General features: G+C 49.4%; 2 protein-coding genes across 2 annotated transcripts; both read left to right on the plus strand.

The window, feature by feature from the left end:
• Positions 1–3,430: 3,430 nt before the first annotated feature.
• LOC125133406 (cytochrome P450 4A24-like) lies at positions 3,431–11,021 on the plus strand. Its single transcript, XM_047791516.1, has 8 exons — positions 3,431–3,439; positions 4,394–4,518; positions 5,395–5,593; positions 5,678–5,868; positions 5,982–6,115; positions 7,023–7,087; positions 7,228–7,304; positions 10,853–11,021. The coding sequence occupies exons 1-8, from the start codon at positions 3,431–3,433 to the stop codon at positions 11,019–11,021; spliced, it is 969 nt and encodes a 322-aa protein (XP_047647472.1).
• Positions 11,022–15,787: 4,766 nt separating this feature from the next.
• LOC125133407 (taurochenodeoxycholic 6 alpha-hydroxylase-like) lies at positions 15,788–26,890 on the plus strand. Its single transcript, XM_047791517.1, has 3 exons — positions 15,788–15,986; positions 26,568–26,709; positions 26,841–26,890. Exons 1-3 carry the CDS (start codon positions 15,810–15,812, stop codon positions 26,888–26,890), a joined length of 369 nt encoding a protein of 122 aa, XP_047647473.1. The 5' UTR covers positions 15,788–15,809.
• The last annotated feature ends 341 nt before the right edge of the window (positions 26,891–27,231 follow it).

A 27,231-nucleotide genomic window follows, 5' to 3' on the forward strand; every position in this document is an offset into this window, starting at 1 on the left:
TGTGCCTTGGGTGTTCCTCCTTGGATTTATTTTATATGGTCCTTGTTGTGCTGCCTGGATTTGAGGGAGTGGTTCCTTCCCCATGTTAGGGAAGTTTTTGGCTATTATCACTTTGGATATTTTTTTTTCTGTACCTTCCGCTCTCTCTTCTCCTTCTGGCACCTCTATAATATGGACCTTGGGGCATTTAATGTCGTCCCAGAGTTCTCTTAGACTGTCTTCATTTTTTTCACTATTTTTTCTCTTTTCTGTTCCACATCAGTGATTTGCACTAGTCTGTCCTCCACCTCACTTATTTGTTCTTCTGACTCCTGTATTCTGCTGTTGGTTGCTTCTAATGAATTTTTTATTTCAGGTATTGTATTTTGCATCTCTGCTTACTTAATTCTTTAATGTAGTATTTATTTGCTCAGTTTTACTTGTAATTTATCAATCTTTGCCTCCAGTTTATTTCCAGTGTCTTGCATCATCTTCACTATCATTAGCATAAAGTCCTTTTCCTGGAGGTTGATAATATCCAGATCACTTAGCTATTTTTCTGGGCTTTTTCTTGCTCCCTTATCTGAGTCATAATTCTTTGCCTTTTCATTCTGTATAGATTTTTGGTGTGGTCTCCTTTTTGCAGACAATTGAGTTGTAGCCTCTCTTGCTTCTGATGTCATCCCCCCTTCAAATGGGTTATTTTTTAAATGTTATTCTTCCTTCATGTGCTTACTGATTCTCTTTAAAATGAGGCATAATCCCTGTGAATCTTTCTCTATGCTGGCTCTGCAAACACTGGGATGACAACTATGAAAGGTAAGTTAGCCAACATAGTGCCCCATAATTAGAACACTAAGTTGAAACATAATAATAGAAATACCTAGGGAGACTTGGGAACACTGGGGAGGACACCTTGGGGTCAGCAGGCTCAAGTTTAAGTGCAACTCACCTGGTGTATCCTTAATATGGTTTCCTCACTCTGCAGTGACACAGGATCATGCAATCATCCCTCCCTTATACAGGTTTGCCTTGAGTATTATAGAGTTGTACTAGTTCAGAAGCCTGCCACAAATACCACAAACTGGGTGGCTGAAACAACAGAATTTAGTGTCTCATGTTCTAGAGACTAGAGCCCAAAATCAAGGTTTTGGCAGGGTTGGTGCCTCCTGCATGCTGGGCAGGAAGTATCTATTCCAGGCCTTTCTCCTTGGCTGGTAAATCACTAATTCTCAATATGTCTCTTCACATTATTTTCTCTCTGATTGTGTAACTCTGTGTCCACATTTCCCCTTTTTATAAAGACACTAGTCGTACTGGACTAGGGCCCACCCTAGGACCTCACTTAAACTTGATGACCCCATAAAGACCTTATCTCCAAATAAAGTCACATTATGAGGGACTGGTTTAGGATTGCAACCTGTGGACTTGAGGGGGCTCAATGTAACCAGTAACTCTAAGATAAGTCTCTGAAAAACACTTGTATACCATGGAGCCCATTACTAAACTTCCTCAAGCACCTACTATGTGTAAGATTCTGAAGGCAGCTTTGAGGAGGGCCCACAGATGGCCCATTTAAAGCCAGGATAGGGCCCTAGGCCAAGTTTCTGCAGGAGAGCAAGATCCAGATCAGAGCTCAGCTTCCCCAAAACAGTTCCAAACTCCTAACTGCTACTGATTGATCCAGAACACTCTCCCAGTTGCTGTCCTATTTCACCACCACTCTAAGCACTTGTCCTAAAGAGAAAGTTGTACTGATTTGACTTTCCCTCTGTTAAAGTACCTGAAGGACCAGGAGCTTCAAGAGGTACTGAGAAGGATGGAGAACTTCCCATGTGCCTGTCCCCGCTGGCTGTGGGGGAGCAAGGTTCATCTGGTGATCTATGACCCTGAGTACATGAAGGTGGTCCTGGGGAGATCTGGTGAGAGCAAAATGTGATCCCAGGTGGAGCATCTTTTCCTCCTTCACTACATGCATCTGGGTCTGGAAAATTCCAGAAGAGATTAGCAGTTCAGTCCTCAACACCTGAACTCTACCATCCAAACATACAGCCCATGTCCAACATTATACACTTAAACTGAGAGTTTAAACAGATGTGTGGGGCTGTATTTTTTCCTTCTTTCTTTTTTTAACCCTATTGAGATGATTTTTTATAAATATCCCCAGATGGTAAAGACAATTTTTTTTTTCTTTTTAGGGCTGCAGGTGCAGCATATGGAAGTTCCCAGGCTAGGGGTAGAATCAGAGCTGTAAATGCTGGCCTATGCCACAGCCACAGCAATGCAGGATCTGAGCTTGTGTCTGCAACCTACACCATAGCTCATGGCAATGCTGGATCCCTGACCCACTGAGCAAAGCTGGATCCCTGACCCACTGAGCAAAGCCGGGGATCAAACCTGCATACTCACGGATACTAGCCGAATTTGGTTCCTCTGTGCCATGACAGGAATTCTCTGAAAAACAAATTCTTATGCATGCTGATTTGCACTTCCCTGTCCTGGGTCATAGGATGGCTAAACTAGCACATGCTATAGGAAAACCACAGCCTTCTGTGGCTTGAAGACAGAGATTATGTTTCTTGCTGATTTGCCATCTTAGTCCTGTGGATCTTCTGCTAGGACAGAGTCTGCCTTCCTGAGCCCACAATGACTATCAGGACCAAGAAAGTCAGGGATGGGGGCAAGTGGGAGGTGGCTTGAGACAGACTGCCAGCTGACAATCATCAGGAAGGGCTGGCAGCCCATGGTCTGGACCACAGGTGCTCTGGGGGCTGCCTGCCTTGTTTGGTCCCCCCCCCCTCTTTTCTATAATGCCCTTCCTTACCTTTCAGATCCAAAGTTTACTTTAATGTGCAGATTCTTGTCTCCCTGTATTAGTAAGTACATATAACTAGTACTTAGACATACTCCCAGTTAGTTTTGCCAAGAGCTGCCTCTCTGGCTCATGCGACAACATGTGCTGGCACCATTCACCACTCTCATCTCTGAATTAAGCCTCATTTCTGACAAAAGTCTCACCCATTGTAACGGTGATGAAAGCTCTCCTGAAGCTCAGCCTCTTCAGCTCACTCCTCATGATTCTCCAATGATCTCACCATGACTTTATTTAAGTCCTTCTATCACCTGACCCCTTCTCTTTTTCAACCTTTTTCTCCAACTGTCACATGCTATGCACAAGCCATTTGGAATATTCACACTCCTGAAATGTACTGGCCCCTGCTGCCTTTGCCCATGATGTGCCTTCTCTTGATACCTTTGGTTTTCCCATGTTGTTCCCAGCCATCCTTCTGATTCAGCTTCTTGCCCCACATACATTCCCAACTGTGACCCAGGTTATGGTTTGCCTCTGCTGGATGGGCAGACATGGTTCCAGCACCAGGGGATGCTGACCCCAGCCTTCCACTAAGACATCCTAAAACCCTATGTGTGTCTTGTGGCCAACTCTGTCCAGATGATGCTGGTGAGTCTATCCCTCTCTCACCTGGACACATTCATACCCAGAACAGCTTACAAAGTCCACTCTCAGACACTCGTGTCCCCCAGACATCCATCAGACAGACATCCCAGAATCATATAGCTAACCTTAGTGTGGACACTGCTCTCCCAAAGTGAATGAGACCCAGGCACCTCCTTGGACACACACTCTGGTCATTGATAAGGGAAGGGTGGAGCATGGCGTATTCAGGGTCCTTTCTCCTCCCACCTTTATGTCTTTACACCATGGACTAGAGGAAGTATCATTCCCCTGGGTTCCAGGACGAGCTGCCCATGGCTGACCTAGCCAATGATAGCTTCAGACACAGCATGGACATCCCAGAATGACACTCAGGTGGCCTCTGGCCTAGGGCCCAGGGCTTCTGCATGGAACTGAGCCACTCATGGGAGGAAATGAGATCAGGTCCACACTCTCAGACCTGGGTCCCTCCATCACATGACACCACATCAGGATCTTGTTTGACCACCACCTGGTCTCAGCTGACATTTTACGGATGAAAGGAAAGGAGATCTCTCATGTGAGGGACCTCTGTACTAGAGTCTTCTACTTTCTCTTGCCTGACAAACTTGCTTACCACATTGGACATCAGCTGTCTAGCTCAGCTATCAGGACATAAAGACTTTCACTTAGTCCACTGAGAAAGGAGGCTTTCTGGTCTGGCAGAAGGTGGTTAACATCATAAATTGCTTCCAATTAATGTGAATTTGAAACATTAGGAAGAAAGTTGTTTATTTATATAATAAAAGTTTCTGAAAACATAGCCATGACGTTACACATGTGATTTACACCCTTAAACTGCTAACGACATGCCCTAAGAAAGTGAGGACATCCGCATCAGAAGATGTGGAGAGGCAGAGAGAGAGCCTGGCCTTGCCAGCACCAGAGCAGAGCAGGGTCACTGGCCCCCTCCCCCCGCAGGACAAGTGGGAGCAGCTCGTCGCCCAGGACCCACGTCTGGAGATCGTGGGACCCGTCTCCTTGATGACCCTGGACACCATCATGAAGTGCGCCTTCAGCCACCAGGGCAGCGTCCAGACTGACGGGTCAGTGACACACCTTCAGTGGCAGCTGCTGCTTCTCCCCAGCTGGGGAGGACCACCCTGGCAGGCACTTGGGACAGCTGGATGCTTTTCAGCACAAAAGGCATCATTCTGCAGGGAGCCCCCCACCACGGGCAGATTCCAGCCCAGACCAAACCCAGACTCAGTCACACATCCTGATCCCCGACACAGTGACCTGGATGCTCAGGCCACTAGTGAAGGGCAGAGGGTCCGGAGGACTGTAGGGCAGAAGGACAAAGACCTCAGGGCGGCCTGTCCCACTGACTGAGGACACCTCTCCCTAGAGCCCTACTCCTTCTCCAACTCAGTGACTCCCACCAGTCAAGTCTCTTCTGCATCCTCTCCCTTCAGGAACTCCCATTCCTACCTCCAGGCCGTTTGGGACCTCAGAAATCTCATTTTCTCCCACTGGAGGAGTGCCTTCCTCCACAGTGACGTCCTCTACAGGCTGAGCCCTGAAGGCCACCAGAGCCGCCGAACCTGCCAGCTGGCCCATCAACACACAGGTTCGGCTCCTGCTCTGGGCTGTTCCTCTCCTTCCATCAGGAACATCTAAAAGGGTGTGGCCTTGATGCTGAGGCAGATCCAGCCTCCTGTGTCCCTTTAGTAGCAGAGATAACCTGACACTGCGCATCCCCCTGGGGTAGGGACTTTGAACCAAGATGTCAGGGTGTCAGGTGCTATGGAGGGATTTTCATGAGTCATACTGCATTGGTGATGGGTGATTAAGATGCCCTTTCCAAAGTCTTCCGGGACACTGCTATGAGGGGATCCCCTTCCTGTGTCACACGAGGCTGGAAGTCTCAGCCCTAGAGTGCTCCCCATGCCCTCCCTCATCCTGATCCACCCGACACCCAGCTTGGGCCACGAGGGGCAGTGGGGATGCCCTGGATGCTGTACCTGGCCCCCGGAGCTCTCAGCTCCGCCTGCGAACCGCCGTTCCAAAACAGACCGAGTGATCCAGCTGAGGAAGGCACAGCTGCAAAAGCAGGGAGAGATGGAGAACGTGAGGAAGAGGAGGCACTTGGATTTCCTGGACATCCTCCTCCTTGCCCGAGTGAGTGTCGGGGGCATAGGCTTGAGGCTTTGCCCAGAAGCACAGAGGACGGGGCAAAGCTGCACTCTCCCCCTGCCTCCTCAGATGGAGAAGGGGAACAGCTTGTCGGACACCGACCTCCGTGCCGAAGTGGACACGTTCATGTTCGAGGGTCGTGACACCACAGCCAGTGGCATCTCCTGGATCCTCTATGCTCTGGCCTCCCACCCTGAGCATCAGCAGAGATGTCGGGAGGAGATCCAAGGCCTCCTGGGGGATGGCACCTCCATCACCTGGTGAGTGTCCCAGAGATGGAGAGCCCCGCACTGACCGCCCACCCCCCACCCCCAGCTAGTGGAGACTCCCCCGCTCCCCAACTCTGCCCAGCCTCAGGATGGCCTTTGTTCAGGGACCACCTGGACCAGATGCCCTACACCACCATGTGCATCAAGGAGGCCCTGAGACTCTATCCGCCAGTACCAGGAGTTAGCAGAGAGCTCAGCAAGCCCATCACCTTCCCTGATGGACGCTCCTTACCTGCAGGTATGAGCATCACCACACCCACTAACCTCAGCATCTGCAGGAACACATGGGAGATCAGGAATCCACATGAACTTGCCCACCAGCCACACTTGCAGACCCATTCCTGCCTCAAGTTAATTCATATTCCCTCTCTATTTAGGATGAGGTTGTGAAATGCTTGATATAGAAATTGAACACAGCAAAAGTTCAACATACAAATGCTAGCCCTAGAATGGGGTCTTCTCATCGAGCCCTCAGATTCGATTTCCCTGGGACCTGAACAATTGGGAGACAAGGAGACAAAAGCAGGGGAAGATGCGGTTCCTTCCAGAGGGGGGTCCACGTAATGAGGGAGCTCAGGGAACCCACTGTCCCCAGGTCAGGTGGCCAGTCCCTGAGGAGCCCTCAGGGGGATGCAGACAGCAGCTGATGACCAGGTCATGGCTGGAGAGCCCTGCCATGGCTGGAGGCCACCCACTGGCTCGCCTCCCCCTGGGACTGAGGCCCAGCCCTGCCACCTCCCGGCTGTGGGGTCCTAGACCAGCCGCATGGCCTCTCTGAGGCTCGGGTCCTCATCTGGACACGTGGGTAGGAGTGCCTTCCTTGAGGACTGCTGTGAGGAGTCCATGAGTCAATGTTGATTCCTCAGGGGCTCCCGGATGGCCCTTGACAAGTGGGAGTTGTCACCCGAGTCCCTCCTAAAAGGAAGCCTCCAGGTCTTTGGACTCTCAGGGCTGGGTCACGGTTCCGGGCTCCTGGTCTTTGATCCCCTGCTCTGTCACCTCCAGCCCACCTCCCCTGCCTCAGCCTCATTCATTCAGAGTGATGGGGAGTGGCTCTCATGGCGGCTGCCAAGTCTTCTGTGCAGGCACAGAACCCCTGCTGCCACGGGAACCATCGGTCTTCTCACCCCCTGCCCTCCCCACAGGAATCACCCTCTCGCTCTCCGTTTACGGCCTTCACCACAACCCGCAGGTGTGGCCGAACCCAGAGGTATGAGGATGGCCCCGGGAGGAGGGATGGGATGCCGTCCCCAGAGCAACACCTCCTCCCGCTCCTTCTCTGGGATTCTTGTCCCCTGTGGCTGAGAGGAGTTTGACCCCACTTTCCCGGCCCCTGTGCTCTCTCGGCAGGAGTTTGACCCATCCCGGTTTGCCCCGGGTTCTGCTCGACACAGCCATGCCTTCATGCCCTTCTCAGGGGGATCCAGGTGAGCCCCTCTGGACTGGGGTCAGCAGCGTGTCACCGGGTGTGACCCCACGTCTGTCCCCATCTGTGTCCCTGTGTGCTACATGCCGTCATGCCCTTTATGTTGGTGTGTTGAGAAGGAGGCTGTGCCCATGTACACAAAGGCCTTCAGAGCACGCCCCCCAGGTCCTGACCTCCTGACTCTGCCAGCGGCCGGACACAGCTCCGTGTCAGTGGCCTTTCCAGAGTGTTCTGGGGGTTTCCTCACGTTAGGCGTGTGCCTTTTCAGCCGTAGAATTTTTCATGAAATATGAAGGTCAGTTGTTTCTTTTACACAAATCTCAGTTACCTTAAAGGTGATTTTCTCTCTTCGCATGCTATTGATCCCGCCCACCGCCCCTTCTGCTCCATTCCCCAATCTGACACGCGGGGTCTCACTGCTATATAGATGGGTTTGGATTTCCAGCTGCCTTCCCTGTCCTGATTGTTCAAGCCAAATACGTGAACGGTGACTCTTGCCCCTTGAAGCCAGTTTCCAGCCCACTGCAGGGTTCTCTATTTTGTGCTCTCTCCCAACAAAATTTTGACAGCACATTAATATTCACATAGCCCTGGCACCTTTTCCAGTGAGAAAAATCTTTGTATCTAGCGGGAGTTATATGCTACAATCCCAGAATCGACATAGCCTAATGCTGGCAAAAAAAAAAAAAAAGAAAAAAAGGCAGGAACCGGAGGGCAATCAAGTGCTTTTGAGAGAAAATATAAAATATTACATTCGATTTGGATACTGACACTTGCATTTGTAAGGTGCCTTATAAAGCACACTTGAAATAGCGCTTGAGTGGAGTGATAGGCTCCAAAGTGACTGCTGAGAAAATCTTCAAAGGCTGCAGAGCTTCCCAAGAAAGGGTAATTTCCAGACCTTTGTCATTCATCGAAACAGTTTTTTCTCTGAGTCCTTAATTCTGTGAGTCGGTTTGTGAATCAACCTTCACAGAACAGGTTTGAGGCAAACGTTCTTCCAGAAATGGCTCTAGAAACGGGTTTCTGCCAGGGTCCAGCCCATCTTAGCGGGCATTGGCTGCACATCCTGAATCTGCCACTAGAGGGCAGGAGGTAAATGGTCAAGCATTTTGAGGATTGCAAACCTGCAGCCCCTCCAAGAAGTCTACAAGGCAGTTCACATCCTAGGTCAGAATTAGTACTGTCTTTCATTTTGCTGTGGGATTATTTTCAACATCATTAGTTTTATTCAAGCACAAAACTATTTACTAAGCCTCTCTCCCCGTGCCAAATCCTGTGCTTCAGAAACTTGAATATCTCCGACACACCCCAGCCTAAACCCAAATTGAGTCTTGAACCCACTTTTTTTTAAATAGAATTCTTCACCTGGTATATGGACTTACTGAGGCTCAGGTTCTTTGTGTCTCAGAAGAAATTCATTCAAGAGACAAAAAGATAGGCAAGAAATAGATTTCTTAAGATAGGACATTTTTGAGAGATACAAGCGGGCAGGCAAGAAGGATCAGCCCCGAGGATTGGGTGGGCTAGATTTTTAAAATCCAAGGAAAGTGGGGAGTGTGAAAAGACCGATCTCTCACCCATTCTTCCAGCAGACCACAGGCTTACATCACTAGCTCCTCCTCCTATCCTGTAGGAGAGTATTTGACCCTATGTCTTCAAAGTAGGACTGTCATGGTGCTTATTCAAATCAGCAGAAGGGTGATAATATATGTTAAAATATGTTGAATCATCTCATATTTCCATATAATGAGGGTCTCCTACTTTTGGGGTTTTTTTTTTTCTTTTGTCTTTTTAGGGCCGCACCCGCAGCTAATGGAGCTTCCCAGTCTGGAAGTCGAATCGGAGCTACAGCTGCCAGCCGACACCACAGCCACAGCAACATGGATGCGAGCCACATCTGTGACCTACACCACAGTTCATGGCAATGCCAGATCCTTACCCACTGAGCAAGGCCGGGGATCGAACCTGCAACCTCATGGTTCCGAGTCGGATTCGTTTCCACTGCACCACAACTGGATTTCCAAGGATTTCCAAGGGTTTCCTACTTTGCTATGACATCTCTCCCTTAAATTCCTGGCCTTGGCCCTAAAGCTCATTATCTAGATGAACATGAATTCAGACCTTTTACCTTTCAGTTTTCACTGGATGACCTGAGGCATAGCTCCTGCTTTTACTTATGGTTTTATAGTTAAACAAGCAGGCTTTATTCCGTGGCATTCTGATGGCTTTCTTGAGTGTTTGCCAACTTACAGTGGTCTCCCAAAGTTCCTTAGGTTTTGCTTTCCATCTATGGTCCCCTTCCGGGGCTTCTAACACTACCTGTGTAACTATCCTGCTCTATCCCTATCACTTTGAAATGGAAACACAGAGACACTGTCCCTGCCTCCAAGAGTTGACAAGCAAGAAACACATGGCTCTACTCCAGACGGACCTCATTCATTCATTCCTTCATCCAGTCTTTCACAAACTCACTCACTCATTCATGATGCAGAGGGCTCACGGTCCCCGGCTCCTGACACCGTCCCGGGCACGGGACAGGATGTTCCTTGAATAGAAGGGTGAGGGGGCTTGAGGTGTTCGGGGACCAAGAGATGCAGCCTGCAGAGGAGGTGAGGGTGGGCTGTCACTGGACTTAGCCTTGAGCATGTGGCTGGCAGAGGTGGAGGGAGGGCACTCTCTGCGACCGCAGCGGGAGCTGAGAGAGGAAGCGGAGCTGGAAGGCGAGAGGTGAGTGAGGAACCACGCAGGGAGGGCTTTGATGCCAACGGGGGCATCCGGGTGTGTCCTCCCCGTGACGGAGGCCATGGCAGGGCCTGCATTGCCAAACCTTTGGCAAAGGGACGGGAGGCAGGGCCACAGAAGAGGCCAGGTGAGGAGACCCGGGTCTGGACAGGAGGGACACTTCTGCGGAAGAAGGGGAAGGCTCCCGAAGGGGGCTGACTGAGGGGCGAGGGAGGCAGGAGGCTGGACTTGAACAGGGAGGCAGATGGGCGAGCCTCTTGAGGGTGGCTAAGCTGTAGCCCCTCCAGGGAGGCTCCAGGCCGCCTGCGTGGCCCCTCCAGGAACGGGCATTCTGACGTCCTTGCACAACTGTCGTGTTCTGTCTGGGGGTCAGGGTCCCTGTGTGTCCTCAGAGAGGATGCGGGCCTGAGAGTGGGGCCCACCCCACCCGCTCCAGGGCCCTGGCCTGGCCTGAAACCGAAAACCTGCCTGTGGACCAGTGAACAGAGCACTAAGTCACCTTTAGTGACTCACTTGACTCTGTGGCTGCAGCGCTGACATCCCCAATGGATTCCCGGGGCTGGGAGCAGAAGCAGGAGTGAGGAGCTGGCCCTGGAGAGGGGTGGGCTTCCTCAAAGGTCAGAGGACAGTGTGGACCAAGGCTGGGCAGCAAGACCAGTGTGACCTGCCAGGAAAGGGGGTCGGGCCGGGTCACTCGGACAGCCCTGAGTGCCCCCTTTCTGGCCAGCGCTCAGGGGCCCGAGCCGGCCCGGCTGAGAACAGGCTTTGACAGCACTCCTCCTTCTGTTTCCCTCCCTGAACCAGGAACTGCATTGGGAAGCAGTTTGCCATGAACGAGATGAAGGTGGCTGTGGCCCTGACCCTGCTCCGCTTTGAGCTGGCACCAGATCCCTCCAGGAAGCCCGTTCCTATTCAGGGAATTGTGTTGAACTCCAAAAATGGGATCCACCTGAAGCTCCGCAAGCTCCCGTAACCACTGGGGGGACAAGGACAAGCTCTGAAGGCCTCCTGCTGGCCACCCTGGCTTGCTGTCCCTCTCCCCTGTCCCCTGCCTCTTTGCCTCCTTCTCATGGGCCACCTGCAAGGCGACTTCATGCCCTACCTCCTGCACATCAGACATTCTGCCCTTCTCCCTCTCACCTTTCTCCAGCCACTGTATCTCTGTATCAGTCCACCTGTCACTAACCTACCTGGATCTCTGAGTGTCCACATCAAGAGCCACCACCTGCCGTCCTCCAGTCAGTCTGTCTTCTCCTTGCCTTTCCTCCTTTCTGCCTGGCTATTTGTCCATATATGCATTTTTTTCTGCTATAATACTTTCTTACAATTTTAGTGACTTACAACAACGCAAAATTTGTCGCTGATGGGTCCAGACTCAGACATCTGAAATAGGTGTTGCTGGACCACAGCAACGATGTTGGCAGGACCCCTATGTAGGGATGGCAGAGAAACTCTCTCTCTCTCTCTCTCTCTCTCTCTGCCTTTTTGAGGCTTGAGAGCTGCAGTCCTTGCATTCCTTGGCGCCTGGAGGCTCCTCCACGTTCAAATCCAGTGCCATCTATAAATGGCCCTCTAGGTCCATCTTCACATCACCTGCACTTTCATGAGGGCATTGGTGGACTCACGGGCCCACTCAGAGAAAACACAGCTATTCTGAGGCTCCGAGAATACCAAGTGGATGCCTTGGGCAGCCATTGCTCAGCCTGCCAAGTCCTGGGTGGCTAGCCTCACTCTGGGCCCCCGTCTGTCCCGTGCCTTGTGGGTCTACATGTTTGTCCCTCACGTGGCCTCCCTTCTGTCCGACTCCCTGATACAGTTCGCAGTGTCACCTGAGTCTGTGTGTCTTCCTTTGAGAGGCGATGGAGGGATGGAAGAGAGAGAAGGAATGGAAGGGAGGAAAGACAGAGGAGATGAGGAGGGGAGGACCCCAGCAGGCTGAGCGTGTCCCAGTGCCCCTGCCACCTCCCACCCTGGGGTCCTGAGGCCCCACACCCTGCCCAGAGCCTGAGGCTCCCGATGCAGCTGAGTTAGGAGAAAGGGCTCGTCTCCAAAGGCTCAGAGGGAAGAAGCTCACACCTGTCACCCCTCACCTGTCACCTGTCAGGAAGGAGCCTACCCCTCCCTGCTACTCCGCGGTGGCTTCCTCATACCACCTTCTTCAGAGTGGGGCCCAGCCAGAGCCCCTCTGCTCCTGAGCAGGAAAGCCTTACAGGCCTGGGGGCACAGGGGGGCTCAGGGGCGCAGTGCTTCATTCCCAGTGAGATTGGACAAGAACCCAGCCTGACCGTGTCACCAGTCCCATCAGCCCTTCCTCCCGCATAGGGCTAGCAGGCTCCTCAGTGGCACAAGTGGGCAGCTGTCACAAGGCAGGAACCAGGTGGCCACAAGGCTTGGCCAGTGTGAGAGGATGTCAGACCCTGGGCAGAGACCAGCCAGTGGGCCCTCCCGCACAGGACAGCCCCTGCAGCCCTGGCTTGTCTGCTGGGCCACCCTGAGGGAGGAGGGGCCTCTTCCACCCGGTCACTCTTGGAGACTGGGTTTGGTCCATCCTCCCCCAACCCTGGGCCCTGACCAGCCCCAGGCCCCTTGCACTCTCCCCCAGCGTCTCTTCAAGCACCCCTGCTCTCTTACTGGTTCTGCAAAAGGGTCCACCTCTGATCCCCACCCTGTCCTTCCCAGCCCAGGGCCCTGGGTGCCACAGGAGACCTCCCTGCAGCCCTCTCCGGTGGGGTGATGCCACCATATGCCTGCTGAAGGGACATCACCCCAGCTGGGACCTTTGGCCCAGTCCCCTGGTTCCTAGCTCACTGGGCTAGTTCATTCTGCACCAAGAAGGGCTCAGGTGGATGCTCAGAGATGGAAGAGGGTGGGACACGAGGGATTCCGGGGAGCATCCTGGGCAGGAAGCTGGGCAAGTTCTCTGGTGTGAGGTGATGGAGAAGGACTGGCCCTGGTCCCACTCAGAGTAGGGAACGCTGAAGACTCGCTCTCTTTACTCTCCCAGTGCTGAACCATTTTAATGTACCAGTGACGGAAAATCTATGTGCTTGGCCTCTGGGGGTGGGGTTGAGGGCAGAGACCTGAGAGTGACCAGGAAAGGGGGAAAGGTTTGGCTGGGAAGGTCGGTGTGCAGGTGGTTACTCGGCCTTGACTGTTATCTGGATTTGTGCCCAGACCGTGGGCTCCTAGGTTGTTTATGAATAACGCGTCCCGAGGTCGGGCAAAGGGGGAGGGTGTGGGGTTAAGCCGAGTTAAGCTTTGTGGGGGAGCAGGTCAGCAGGAAATTCGAGGCTCCTGAGAGAGTTGTTTTCAAGTAAATCTTCATGAAGGTTTGGTTTCTCATTCTGAATTATGGGCCTTGGATTTGATCTTGGGGGAGGAGTGTCATGAAGTAGGGATGGAAGAGCCTGAAGATGAAGGTTTCCCCATCGCTTGCTCTTTCATAGATGATCTCCACGAATTTTTTAAGTGCCCATCCTTCTAGCAACACTCTCTACCTCTTGAATGCCTATTCACACTTCAAGGAGAACTCTTCTTCTTTTTTTTTTTTTTGAGTTTTCTCCATCTCTAGTGGGCCTGGTCACTATTCATTATTCAAGCACAAGCCTTAACACTTGTATGGTACTGTTGTTGTTTTCTGCCTTTACCTGTAGACCAGGAGCTCAAGAAATGTTTCCTCAGTGAATGAACAAATGACTAAATGAGTAGTCACAGGAGGTACACAGGAAATGAAATAGCATCCCATCTTTCAAAGGAGCAACGGAGGCTCAGAGAGTACATGTTGTTAGCTGCATGTGTGGTGAGGCTGCCCTGGGGCTGGGGCTCCTGTTGCCAAGCCCAGAGCTCCATCCACCGGCACAGTCTCCCAGGACACAACCACACAGTGCACTGGGACAAGCCGTGGGGGGACCTGGCAGAGGCAGCTGAGGCTGGCAGTCTGAGGTCCAACAGAGAAGGGCTGCGAGCTCAAGGATTTCAGCTGGGACTCTCAAAGGCCGTGTTCCTCTGGCCACATCACCTCTCCTCTCTGAAAGGGGTTTTGACCTCTGAAATGGGGATAACGATAGAGGTAACCGCACCTACTGCACGTAGGGTAAATGAGCCAGTGAATGTGTGGGAGTCAAGCAAAGTTCACGTCTGCTTTGCTCGCAGCTGTGTCCCAGCACCTAGCCGACTGCCTGGCAGGTTGCAGATGCTCATTAGCTCTTTGGCAAGTGATGTGGAGAAGGAAAAGTGGGTTTTGCCTGGACAGCTGCATGCAAAGCAATGAAGCTAGAACACACCCTCACACCATGCACAAAAATAAACTCCAAATGGCTGAAAGACTTAAATATATGACAGGACACCATCAAACTCCTAGAAGAAAACATAGGCAAAACACTCTCTGACATCAACATCATGAATATTTTCTCAGGTCAGTCTCCCAAAGCAATAGAAATTAGAGCAAAAATAAACCCATGGGACCTCATCAAACTGAAAAGCTTTTGCACAGCAAAGGAAACCCAAAAGAAAACAAAAAGACAACTTACAGAATGGGAGAAAACAGTTTCAAATGATGCAACTGACAAGTGCTTAATCTCTAGAATATAGAAACAACTTATACAACCCAACAGAAAAAAAGCCAATCAATGGAAAAATGGGCAAAAGACCTGAATAGGCATTTCTCCAAAGAAGATATACAGATGGCCAACAAACACATGAAAAAATGCTCAACATCGCTGGTTATAAGAGAAATGCAAATCAAAACTACCATGAGATACCACCTCACACCAGTCAGAATGGCCATCATTAATAAATCCACAAATAACAAGGGCTGGAGGGGCTGTGGAGAAAAGGGAACCCTCCTGCACTGTTGGTGGGAGTGTAAATTGGTACAGCCACTATGGAGAACGGTTTGGAGATACCTTAAATATCTATACATAGAGCTTCCATATGACCCCGCAATCCCACTCTTGGGCATCTATCCGGACAAAGCTCTACTTAAAAGAGACACATGCACCCGCATGTTCATTGCAGCACTATTCACAATAGCCAGGACATGGAAACAACCCAAATGTCCATCGACAGATGATTGGATTCGGAAGATGTGGTATATATACACAATGGAATACTACTCAGCCATAAAAAAGAATGACATAATGCCATTTGCAGCAACATGGATAGAACTAGAGAATCTCATACTGAGTGAAATGAGCCAGAAAGACAAAGAAAATACCATATGATATCACTTATAACTGGAATCTAATATCCAGCACAAATGAACATCTCCTCAGAAAAGAAAATCATGGACTTGGAGAAGAGACTTGTGGCTGCCGGATGGGAAGGGGAGGGGAAGGGAGTGGGAGGGATCGGGAGCTTGGGCATATCAGACACAACTTAGAATAGATTTACAAGGAGATCCTGCTGAATAGCATTGAGAATTTGGCTAGACTCATGTTGCAACAGAAGAAAGGGTGGGGGAAAAAATGTAATTGCAATGTATACATGTAAGGATAACCTGACCCCCTTGCAGAACAGTGGAAAACTTTAAAAAAAATATTAAAAAAAAAAGTGGGTTTGCATGGCTTTTATCCCTCTCGCGGAGAAAGCTTTGCGCACACTATTTCCTCCAGAGGTAGCATATCTGGAGGCCCAGCTCTGACCTCTACCCTCCTCACCACCCTCCCCCAGGTGGGCGGGGCCATCCTCCCTGACTAGGCTGGATGCTCAGGGGAGGTCAGCCACAGTCAGGGACAGCCAGCCATCCAGAAGCCCGTGCACCATGACGGTCCCTGCCCTGGCCAGTGTCTCTGGGCTCCTGCAGGTGGCCTCCCTGCTCGGGCTGCTGCTACTTCTCCTCAAGGCAGCACAGCTCTACCTGCGCAGACAGTGGCTGCTCAAAGCCCTCCAGCAGTTCCCGTCCCCTCCTTCCCACTGGCTCTATGGACACAGCAGGGAGGTAGGTAAGAGGGGACCCGGGAGTGGGAGGGCAGGGAGGGCCGGGCTCTCGGAGCATGGTCACGGCCAGCAAGTCCAAGGGGGACAGAGTTTCGTGTTTGTTAGCAGGTGGCCCCATGTAAGAAGCCAGCTCACCTCTCAGGTCTTGGCTCCTCCTCCCAGTCCGGGCAGCTCCCTCGCTCACAGGACCCTGGGCTGGAGTCCTCGGCTCTGTCACACACTCCTTCCTTAGGTGCATCTGCAGGCTGTCCCGGCAGCCCTGCCCTTTGAGGACAATGGCTCTTCCTTCCCGAGTCTCTCCATCTTCAGGCTCAGCAGCTTCAGCTCTTCTCACAGAACAGGCTTCTAGAGGCTTCCCTGCCCCAGGGGTACCATGCCATACTCTCTGCCTTGAGCTTGCCTGGGAGCCCAGACATTTGTCTGAAGGATCCCGCCCTCTGCCTCATTGTCCCTGGAGACAACAGACAGCAATCTGAAAACTTGTCAGCTCTCAGGTACCAGGCTCAGCTGCTTGTTGGAGGTGAAATAAGGTGTAGGGACAAGGAGGCTTAGCTTCCTAAGACTCAGAGATGTTCCATACAGCAGTTTCAGAACTTCAAGTCTCATAAGCAACTGGCACACGTGAGCCAGGATTCCAAGATGGCGTCAGGGAGGGACAAATAACATCTGAGTTGCATAATCGCCCACCTGGGCTCCGCCTTCCCTGGACTCTGAGCTCTTGCCGCAAAGCAAGTAGTACCTCAGCCCCTGGACCCAGCACAGAGGCTGGCCCAGGGGGCGTCAGGCCACTGTGCGCAGTGACAGAAAGGAGGGACAGGAGGAGCTTGCAGGCTGAGGAAGGGCAGCGCCCACCTCGGGCAGCTCGGGCAGCCCTGGCCTGGTCGAGAAAGGGGCCACACGGAGAGAGGCTCACCGAGGGTTGGGGGATTAAACAAATGTTAGGGGGAGATCAGGGACTGCAGGGAGCAGAGGCCCCTCTTTCCAGGCAGCCTGATGAGAGGAGAGTGGAGCCATGACGGGAACTGGAAGCTGCCAAGCCCAGAGGCACTGGCCCGGTCCCTCTCTCCTTCCCCTCCCTAACCTCCTTCACCCCAAGATGCTCTGGGGCCTCCCCACCTGCCTGTGCATTCCAGCCTCTGGAACTCTGCTCCCGTGAGCCCCTGTGGCCTTGTCTGGTTTCCATCTCCCCTTCATGATCCTCTACTCTCACGGCCTCTTGATCCTTCTGTCTCCTCCACGAGACTGGGGGATGCAGACGGACAAGGATCTAGAGCCACAGCCTAAATCAGTGCCACAAACCAGGGCCTGGCACGGAGTCAACCCTCAATAAATATGTGCTCGACGAAGGGACCTGGCCCCCAGGAGGGCAGGTTGCCTCAGAGCTGGGAAGTCCTGACTGTCAGAGGATGCAGGCGGAGCGTGGGCACTCCAGTGGGCAGGGAGTGGCTGTGGGGCACATAGAAGCCCGTGAAATGGAAGCTGTCTGGGCCCCCGTGGGGATGAGAATGCCAAGGGCAAGAGACAAAGCTGAGTCTCAGAAGTGGAAGAGAGGCAGTTGCTCTGCGGCAAGGAGGATGGGGACACCACGCAGCAGAAACAACATGGGCAGAGGCGCCGAAGTGAGAGCAGACTGAGCCACCAAGGAGCAAGGGCAGCGGCATCTCTGGGAACCCAGGGGCGGGGCCTGTGCCATGGCCAGGGTGTCAGGAGGCAAGGCTAGAGAAGGGAGAGGCAGAAAGCAAAGGCCTTTGTGAACCACACGGAGGCATTTCCAAAGATTCCTGAACGCAGGGGCAATTGCACAAGAGCTGCTGGCTGTTGGTAAGTGAAAATACGATAAAAAGCGCCATATCAAGATTTCCAGTTGCGACTGGGCAGGTTAAGTCCTGACACAGTATCTGTGAGTGTGAGGCTTCTATCCCTGGCCTTGCTCACTGGGTTAAGGATCTAGTACTGCTGCAACTGTGTCACACGTCTGCAACTACACTTCCAGTTCAACCCCTAGCCTGGCACCTTCCATGTGCTGCAGGTGCAGGCGAATAGAAAAAAAGAAATCCATACATCAACATCTTAAATCAACACCCTTTTCATATGTATACATACAGATTCTGTCCCACAACTGCCTAAACGCTTATAAAGTAAAATAACTTTATACACACACGTGACTACTGGGATTTTTTTTTTCACTTAGCCATATACATCATAAACATAATTTATTTTAAACAAACATTTATGGTAGGAGGGATCAAGACGGCAGAGGAGTAAGATGTCGTGCTCACCTTCCCCCACAAACACAACCAAAAACACATCTACACGTGCCACAATTCACACGGAACATCTACTGAGCGCTGGCAGAAGAACGTAAACCTCCAAAATGGGCATGAAACCCTCCACATATTGTGTAAAAGAAAAGAAAAGAGAGCGAGAGAAGGAATCACGAGGATGCTAGCAATCCTGAGAGGGAGCTGTTAAAGAGAAAATGAACCCACGTCATGGGAAGACACCTTTCCAACGGGGAGATAAGCCGAGATGCAGGGACCTCAGAGTCGCCTAGAAAAGCTCAGCAGCTGGACTGAGGAGGGCAAAGCAGAGTGAGAGCTGCAGAGACCATCTGTACCACCGCCCCAGATGGCACAGCCTGAGACACTCGGGCGGGGGCTGGGTGCTGAGACTCAGTCTCTGAAAGTCAGTTCCCGGGAGAGGACCAGGGTTGGCTGTGTGGAGACAGCCTGAGGGGCCAGGGAGCACTGTGCCACGGGCTGGGGAGTGGATGCCACAGCCGAGGGAACCCGGGAGGAGATCTGGACCTGCAGGAGAAGCAAGGCGCCATTGCTGGGGAGGGTGAGAGGAGGAGGGGTGGACCGCCATAGGGATGTCTTTCCCTGCTCACACGCAGACTCTCAGGGGGTGGTGCGCCACTGGCTCAGGCTATGGAGGGAGAGAATCTGCTTGCTCAGGCTACAGGAGGCTGGGGGCCTCTTGTGTGGGCCACAGGTGGCCAGGCATCTTTGGGTGAGCTAAGGGAAGCGGGGAGGCTAAGGGCGACACAGTGCCTCTTGTGTGAACTACATGTGGCAGGGACACATTACAGCAGTCATCTCAGAAACCAGAAGGAGGCCTGGCCTGCCACCCATAGGGGTCTGGGAATAGGCTCCACCTGCAACCCCAGTCACCTCAGAGGTCGGCAAAAACACAGGGCACCGCAACCGACCACCACCTGTTGTTGCTCTCACTCCCCTGGGACCTCCCACCCTACCACTGCCACTGCCAAATGCTCCAGGCACCACCTAAATCTGCCTGAGGCTCATTACCATGCCCCAGGGCCCTGCAACTAGGAGGGGCCTGCACCATCTTCCTGCAGCTCCTTGCCACTGGCAAGAGACCAGCAACCAGGCACTGACTACTGGCCCCACCCAGTGCCTCCTTCTCCCTAGAAACACACTCAGCACCCTGGGGATACCAGCTTGCTCACACCAAAGAAAGAGACAGCAAATATCCAAACTCCCATGCCAAAAATAAATGGAAACCCCCCACAAAATACAAAGGGGCGCTCTGGCGTAGAAATAGCCCTCCAAGACCTCAGTAGTGGGTGTCCCTCAACCCACAGAAAAAGAAAATGATAGGTGAAATGAAGACGCTCCGGAGCCATTCCCAGTTACAAGAACAGGACAGCTCACCTGAAGCAACAAACAAGGAAACAGACCTCTGCAGCTTAATAGACACTGAGTTCAGAAGGGAGAGAGTGAAGATCCTGAAGGAACCAAGGGTGAGTATCAAGAATTAAGAGTGGATATAAGCAGTAACGCATATTACTTTAGAAAGGAACTCGAAAATACAAGGAGGAACCAAGAAAAATTACAAAATTCATTTGCAGAGATGCCAACTGAGCTAAGGTCGCTAAAAAGCAGAATGAATAGTGCAGAGGAACAAATCGGTGACGTGGACGATAGAATAATGGAAATCACCCAGTCAGGACAGCAGACAGAAGGCCAAATGAGAAGTCATGAAGCAATATACGAGATCTATGGGATAATGTAAAGCAGGCCAATCTATGCATGATAGAAATTCCAGAAGGAGAAGAAAAACGAAAAGGGAATTAAAAGCACATGAGAAGAAATCCTGTCTGAAAACTTTCCAGACCTAAAGGAAACAGTTACCAAGATACAGGAAGCACAGAGGGCTCCAAAGACGTGGAACTCAAAAAGGCCCACACCAAGACAGAACATAATAACAAACGGCAAAAGTTAAAGGTAAAGAGAGGATTCTAAAGGCAGCAAGAGAAACACAAAGTGTTAACTCTGAGGGAACCCCCGTAAGGGTATCCGTTGATTTCTCTACAGTAACGCTATAGGCCAGAAGAGACTGGCAAGATATCTTCGAAGTTCTAAAAGGGAAAAATATGCAGCCTGGAACAAACTACCCAGCACGAATATCGTGTAGAATAGGAGGAGAAAGGAAGAACTTCTCCACCAAACAAAAGCTAAAAGAGTAAAGAAGTGCTAAACCCATTCTAAAAGAAATACTGCAAGGGCGTCTCTGACTAAAGAAGAAGTACAAAGAAATGGGAGGGAGGAAATCACAATGGGAAAGCAGTCACCTCAATAAGCCAGGATACAGATCTGAAGGGAGACAAAGATAACCTACTACGAAAGTGACAAGGAACAGGAGAAGGACAAACACGAAGGTGTCAATCAAAGACTTCAAAATCATAGACCGTGGGGAAGGAAAGCAAGAAAATCTAGACTCTTTTGTAAATACCATATTTGAGCTTCTATGGCTATCGGGTTAAGCAAGCAGATAGAGGACGGGGTTAACATACTGGAAAAACAGGGCAACCACAAATCCAAACCACATCACACTCACAAAAACTAAACAGAAAAGGACAAAACCGTAAAATAAAAGGAAATCACCCAGCCAAAAAAGGAAAGGAACAAAGGAGAAACCTAGAATCCACTGGAAAACAAGGTTTCAAATGGCAACAAATACATTCCTATCAATAATTACCTTGAACTCCAGCGCTCTGAATGCTCCAAACAAACGACACAGAATGGCAGATTGGATAAAACAGCAACAGCCTACAATATGCTGTCTTCAAGAGACTCACCTAAGGGCAAAGGACACATAGAGGTGGCCAGTGAGGGGGTGGGAGAAGATAATTCATGCCAATGGACAAGACAGGAAAGCAGGAGTCGCAATACTCAGACAAAACAGACGTTAAAGTGAAGGTCATAAAGAAGGACAAAGAAGGACACTGTTTGACCATAAAAGGATCCATGCAAGAGGAGGATGTTACAACCTTCAGTACATATGCCACCAACATAGGAGCACCCAGATACATACGGCCAATAGTAACAGACAAAAAAGGAGAAATGGATGGGAATACAACCATAGCAGGAGATTTTAACACCCCACTCACATCAGTGGACAGATCCTCTAGGCAGAACATCGAGAAGGCTTCGGAGATCCTAAGTGATGCAATAGAAAGATAGACTTAGTTGACATTTTCAGGATATTACATACCCAAAAAATCAGAATATTCCTTTTTCAAGGGCACATGGAACAGTCTTAAGGACTGACCGCATACCAGGGCAGAGAACTATCCTCAACAAATTTAAGACTACAGAAGTTCTTTCAAGTATCTTCTCTGATGTATCACCAGGGCATGAAACTACAAAGCAACCACAGGAAAAGAAAGGGGAAAAAACAACTGACAGCATGCAGCTAAAAACCAGGGGGTCAATGAGGAAATCAAAAAGGAAATTAAAAAAATACCTCGAGACAAAAGCCAATGAAGACACAACCATTCACAATCTATGGGACTCCGCAAACGCAGTGCTTAGAGGGAAGTGCACAGTGACACAGGCCTTCCTCAGAAAAGAAGAAAAATCTCAAATCGACAACCTAACCCACCACCTAGATCAAGTGGAAAAAGAAGAACAAACAAAACCTAAAGTCAGCAGAAGGAAGGAAACCAATAAAATAGAGATTCAAAAAACAGTAGAAAAAACTCAACAAAAGCCAAGAGCTGGTTCTTCCAAAAGGTGAACAAAATTGACAAACCTCTGGCCAGACGCACCAAGAAGAGGAGCGAAAAAACCCAAAGAAACAAAATAAGAAATGAAAAAGGAGCCATCTCCACGGTTACTGCAGAAAAACCAAAAACCGTAAGAGAATACTGTGAACGATTACAGGCCAACTGATTTGACAACCTAGAAGAAATGGACAACTTTTGAGAGACTCACAACCCACTAAACTCAATCAAGAAGAAACAGATCAACTGAACGGAACCAATCACTAGAAACAAAATTGAATATGAACGACAAACACTCCCTACAAACAAAACATCAGGACTGGATGGCTTCAGAGGCAAAGTCTACCCAACGTAAAAAGAAAAACTTATACCCACCCTTCTTAAACGTTTCCAAGAGCTTGAAGAAAAAGGAACACGCCCAAAGACATTCCATGAAGCTGCCATCACCCTAATACCAAAACCAGACAAAGACACTACCAAAAAAGAAAATGGCAGGCCAATATCTTTGAGGAATACAGACACAAACATTCTCAACAAAATCTGAGCTAACCAAATCCAACAACATATAAAAAAGATCACGCACCAGGAACAAGTGGGATGCATCCCACTTTCACAAGGATGGTTCAACACATGCAAATCAATCAATGCCATAGACCACATTAACAAAAGGACAGTCAGAAACCACATGATCATCTCAAGAGACGCAGAAAAACCATTTGAAAAGGCCCAGCATCCATTCATGATAAAAGACAAAAGAAAAAAAAACAACCTCTTACCGAAGTGGGTATGGAGGTGACATACCTTAACATAATGAAAGCCATTTATGACAAACCCACAGCAACAATAGCGCTCAGTGGGGGAAAGCTGAGCCCCTTCCACCTTCCCACTAAAAGCTGGAACAAGACAAGGATGCCCACTCTCACCTCTCTTATTCAACATAGTGCTGGAAGTCCTAGCCACAGCAATCAGACAAACAAAAGAAAGAAAAGCTATCCAAATGGGAAGAGAAGAGGTAAAATTGTCACTGTATGCAGATGACATGATACTACATGCAGAAAGCCTAAGGACTCCACACAAAAACTACTCCAACTGATCAATGAATTCAGCAAAGTAATAGGATGGAAGATCAACATTCAGAATTAGCACAGAATACAGGATGTTGGGAACATTCTGTATACTAACAATGACATATTAGAAAGGGAATACCCAAATACAATACCTTTCACAACTGCACCCCAAAAAAATCAAATGCCCGGGAACAAACCTGACCAAGGAGGTGAAAGACTTACAGGCGGAGCACTATAAAATAGTAATCAAGGAAATTAAAGAGGATCCAAAGACATAGGAAGATATTCCATGGTCCTGGGCTCGAAGGATCAATATCTTTAAAATGGACATACTACCCAAAGCAATCTGCAGGTTCAATGCAATCCCTGTGAAATTATCCGTGACACTTTTCACAGAACTAGAACAAACAATCCAAAAATTTATATCACCATAAAAGACCCAGAATTGCCAAAGCAATCCTAAGGAACAAAAACCAAGCAGGAGGCAGAACTCCCAGACTTCAGGCAATAGTACAAAGCCACAGTCACCAAGACAGTGTGGGACTCGTGCCAAAACAGACACACTGACCAGTCAAACAGAAGAGAGAACCCCAAAACTAACCCAGAGCCCTACGGTCAATTAATCTTCAACAAAGGAGGAAAGACCATACATTGGGAGAAAGGAGTTCCCACTGTGGCTCAGGGGAGCCAAATCTGACCAGCATCCATGAGGATGCAGGTTCGGTCCCCGGCCTCACTCAGTGGGTTAACGATCCGGCGCTGCCGTGAGCTTTGGTGTAGGTCACCGAAGTTGCTCGGGTCCTGTGTTGCTGTGGTTGTGGTGTAGGCCTGCAGCTTCAGCTCCACTTTGACCCCTAGCCTGGGAAACTCCCTAAGTCGTGGGTGGGGCCCTAAAAAGACAACAAAGAAAAAAAGAAAGAAAGAAGATGTGGGAAAAAAAAACAGTCTTTTGAGCAAGTGGTACTGGGGAAAATGGACAGCCCCTTTGAATCAATGACACTGGAACACAACCTCACGTCATGCGCAAAAATAAACTCAAAATGGACTAAATACGTAAACATAACACAAGACACCGTCAAGCTCCTAGAAGGGAACATAGGCAAAACATTCTCTGACATCAACCATACAAATGTTTTCTTAGGTCAGACTCCCAAGCAACAGAAATAAAAGCAAAAGTAAACCATGGGGATCCAATCAAACGGACAAGTTTTGCACAGCAAGGGAAACCATATTAAAAAAAAATACGACCTAAGGAATGGGAGAAAATAGTTTCAAAGGATACAACTGACGAGGGATTAATCTCTAAAACAGACAAACAATTTAGACAACTCAACCATAACCAAAAAACCAACAACCCAACTGAAAAATGGGCAAATGACCTGAACAGACATTTCTCCAAAGAAGATATACACACGGCCAACAAGCACATGAAAAAATGTTCAGCGTCACTAATTACTAGAGAAGGGCAAATCAAAACTACTCTGAGGTACCACCTCACACCAGTCAGAATGGCCATCATGAACAAGACAACAAACAACAAGCGCTGGGGAGGGCCTGGAGAAAAGGGTTCCCCACTACACTGCTGGTGGGAATGTCAACTGGGACAACCACGATGGAAGAGAGCGTGGAGGCTCCTCAGAAAACCAAGTATAGAACTACCGTGTGACCCAGCAGTTCCACTCTTGGGCACATTTCCAGACAAAAGTTTCCTTGAAAAAGACACGTGCACCTGGACGGTCACTGCAGCGCTATTCACAATAGCCAAGACACGGAAACAACCTCCATGGCCCTTGGCCGATGAATGGATTAAGAAGATGTGGTGCAATGTGCTTGGGCTGTGGGATGGAAATCCTGTGAAATTGGATTGTTATGATCATTATACAACTACAGATGTGATACATTCATTTGAGTAGTTAAAAAAAATTCTGTACAAAAAAGGAAAAAAAAAGATGTGGTGCATATACACAATGGAATACTACAAACAAGAAGGGCTGGAGAGGGTGTGGAGAAAAAGGAACCCTAGTACACTGTTGGCGGGAATGTAAAGTGGTGCCACCACTGTGGAAAACAGTCTGGAGATTCCTCAGAAAACTAAACATAGAACTACCATTTGATCCAGCAATCCCCCTCCTGGGCATCTATCCAGAGAAAACCATGACTCAAAAAGACACGTGCGCTCCAGTGTTCATTGCAGCGCTATCTGCAATAGCCAAGACATGGAAACGACCTAAATGTCCATTGACAGAGCAGTGGATAAAGAGGATTCCACATGGTGGAATACGACGCAGCCATTAAAAGGAAAGAAATAATGGCATTTGCAGCAACGTGGATGGACCTAGAATTTAGCATGCTGAGTGAAGTCAGTCAGACAATGAGACACCAGCATCAAATGCTATCACTGACATGTGGAATCTAAAAAAGGACACAGTGAACTTATTTGCCGAACAGATATTGACTCACAGACTGTGAAAAACTTATGTACAAAAAAGGAAAAAAAAGATGTGGTGCATATACACAATGGAATACTACCCAGTCACAAAAAGGAACAAAATAATGCCATTTGCACTAACATGAATGTACCTAGAGACGCTCACACTAAGTGAAGTAAGTCAGAAAGAAAAAGACAAATACCATATGATGTCACTTATATCTGGAATCTAAAATACTGCACAAACGAATCTTGCCACAGAAAAGAAACTCGTGCACTTGGAGAACAAAGCAGTGCTTGCCAAGGTTGAGGAGGTGGGGGTCAGAAGGAATGGGAGTCTGGGGTTAATAGATGCAAAACCATTGCCGTTGGAGTGGACTAGCGATGAGATCCTGCTGTATAGCACAGGGAACTAAATCCAGACACTTGTGATGAAACACGATGGAGGACAGTCTGAGAAAAAGAATGTATATGTATGTGTGACTGGGCCTAATTGAGGTACATTAGAAATTAATGGAACACTAAACACACTCTAATGAAAAGAACCAAAAAAAAAAAAGTGAATGATTATCTCAAAAAAAATTTATATGTGTACTAGGATAATATTGAAAACATATAACAACGAGTATGGTAAAATACAACTAGTATATAAATTTCATTTTAAAAATGATCCATTTTATTCCCTAAAAGAGCAAACGGTATGAAAAATGCTTACAGAGTAATACAAGGTTGTCATCAATAGTCTATGCAAATGCCGGACACATGACTTCCAAAGGTTTCCAGCACCAGGGAGTCGATCCCTGAGGTAGGTTTCTATAGGCAGTACGTGGTGATGGCCCATACAAGGCTCTTCATGACAATGGGACAGAATCTGGACTTAGGACAAGGCTGGACAGCCGGCGAGGTCTGGATCAGAGCCCAGGTCATAAGAAAGAGTTCTAAAGGCTTAGTCCTGCTGACAGATCCACACCTATCTCCCTGTAGCCCTCCTGCCCTCCTCCCTAGCCCTGGAGCCAGAAGAAGGGATTTTTTGACTTATCTCTCGCCCGCTGACAGTTTCAAGAGGAAGGCGAGCTGCAACCCCTCCTGAAAAGGGTAGAGAAATACCCAAGTGCCTGTGCTCGCTGGAGGTGGGGAACAAGAGCCGTGGTACTGGTCTATGACCCTGACTACATGAAGGTGGTCCTGGCAAGATCAGGTGAGAGGGAAACCCCCATCCACATGGGAGCAAACCCTCCCTCCTGGGTGCATGGCCCCGGGTCTGTGAAATTCCAGGAGAGACTGACACTTCAGCCATCAATGCCTCAACTCTTCCAAACATTCTCCCAGCCCACAAGGCAGGCCAAGGCCAACAGAATTTGCTGAGAGTGAAAGCTTAACCAGCTGGGTGGAGCTGATTTCTGTCTTCTGTCTTTCCTTCCTTCTTTCTTTCCTTCTTTCTTTCCTTCCTTCCTTCCTTTTTCTTTCTTCCTTCCTTCCCTTCCGTTTCCTTCTTCTTCCTTCCTTTCTTTCTCTTTCTTCCTTCCTTCCTTCCTTCCTTCCTTTCTTTCCTTCTTCCTTTCTTCCTTTCTCCTTTCCTTCCTTTCTTCCTTTCTTCCTTTCTTCCTTTCTTTCTTTTCTTTCTTCCTTCTTCTTCTTTTTCTTCCTTTCTTTCTTTCTTCTCTTTCTTTCTTTCTTTCTTTCTTTTCTTTCTTTTCTTTTTCTTTCTTTCTTCTGTCTT

The sequence above is a fragment of the Phacochoerus africanus genome, chromosome 8, assembly GCF_016906955.1.
Source record: "Phacochoerus africanus isolate WHEZ1 chromosome 8, ROS_Pafr_v1, whole genome shotgun sequence".
Taxonomy (NCBI): Eukaryota; Metazoa; Chordata; class Mammalia; order Artiodactyla; family Suidae; genus Phacochoerus; species Phacochoerus africanus.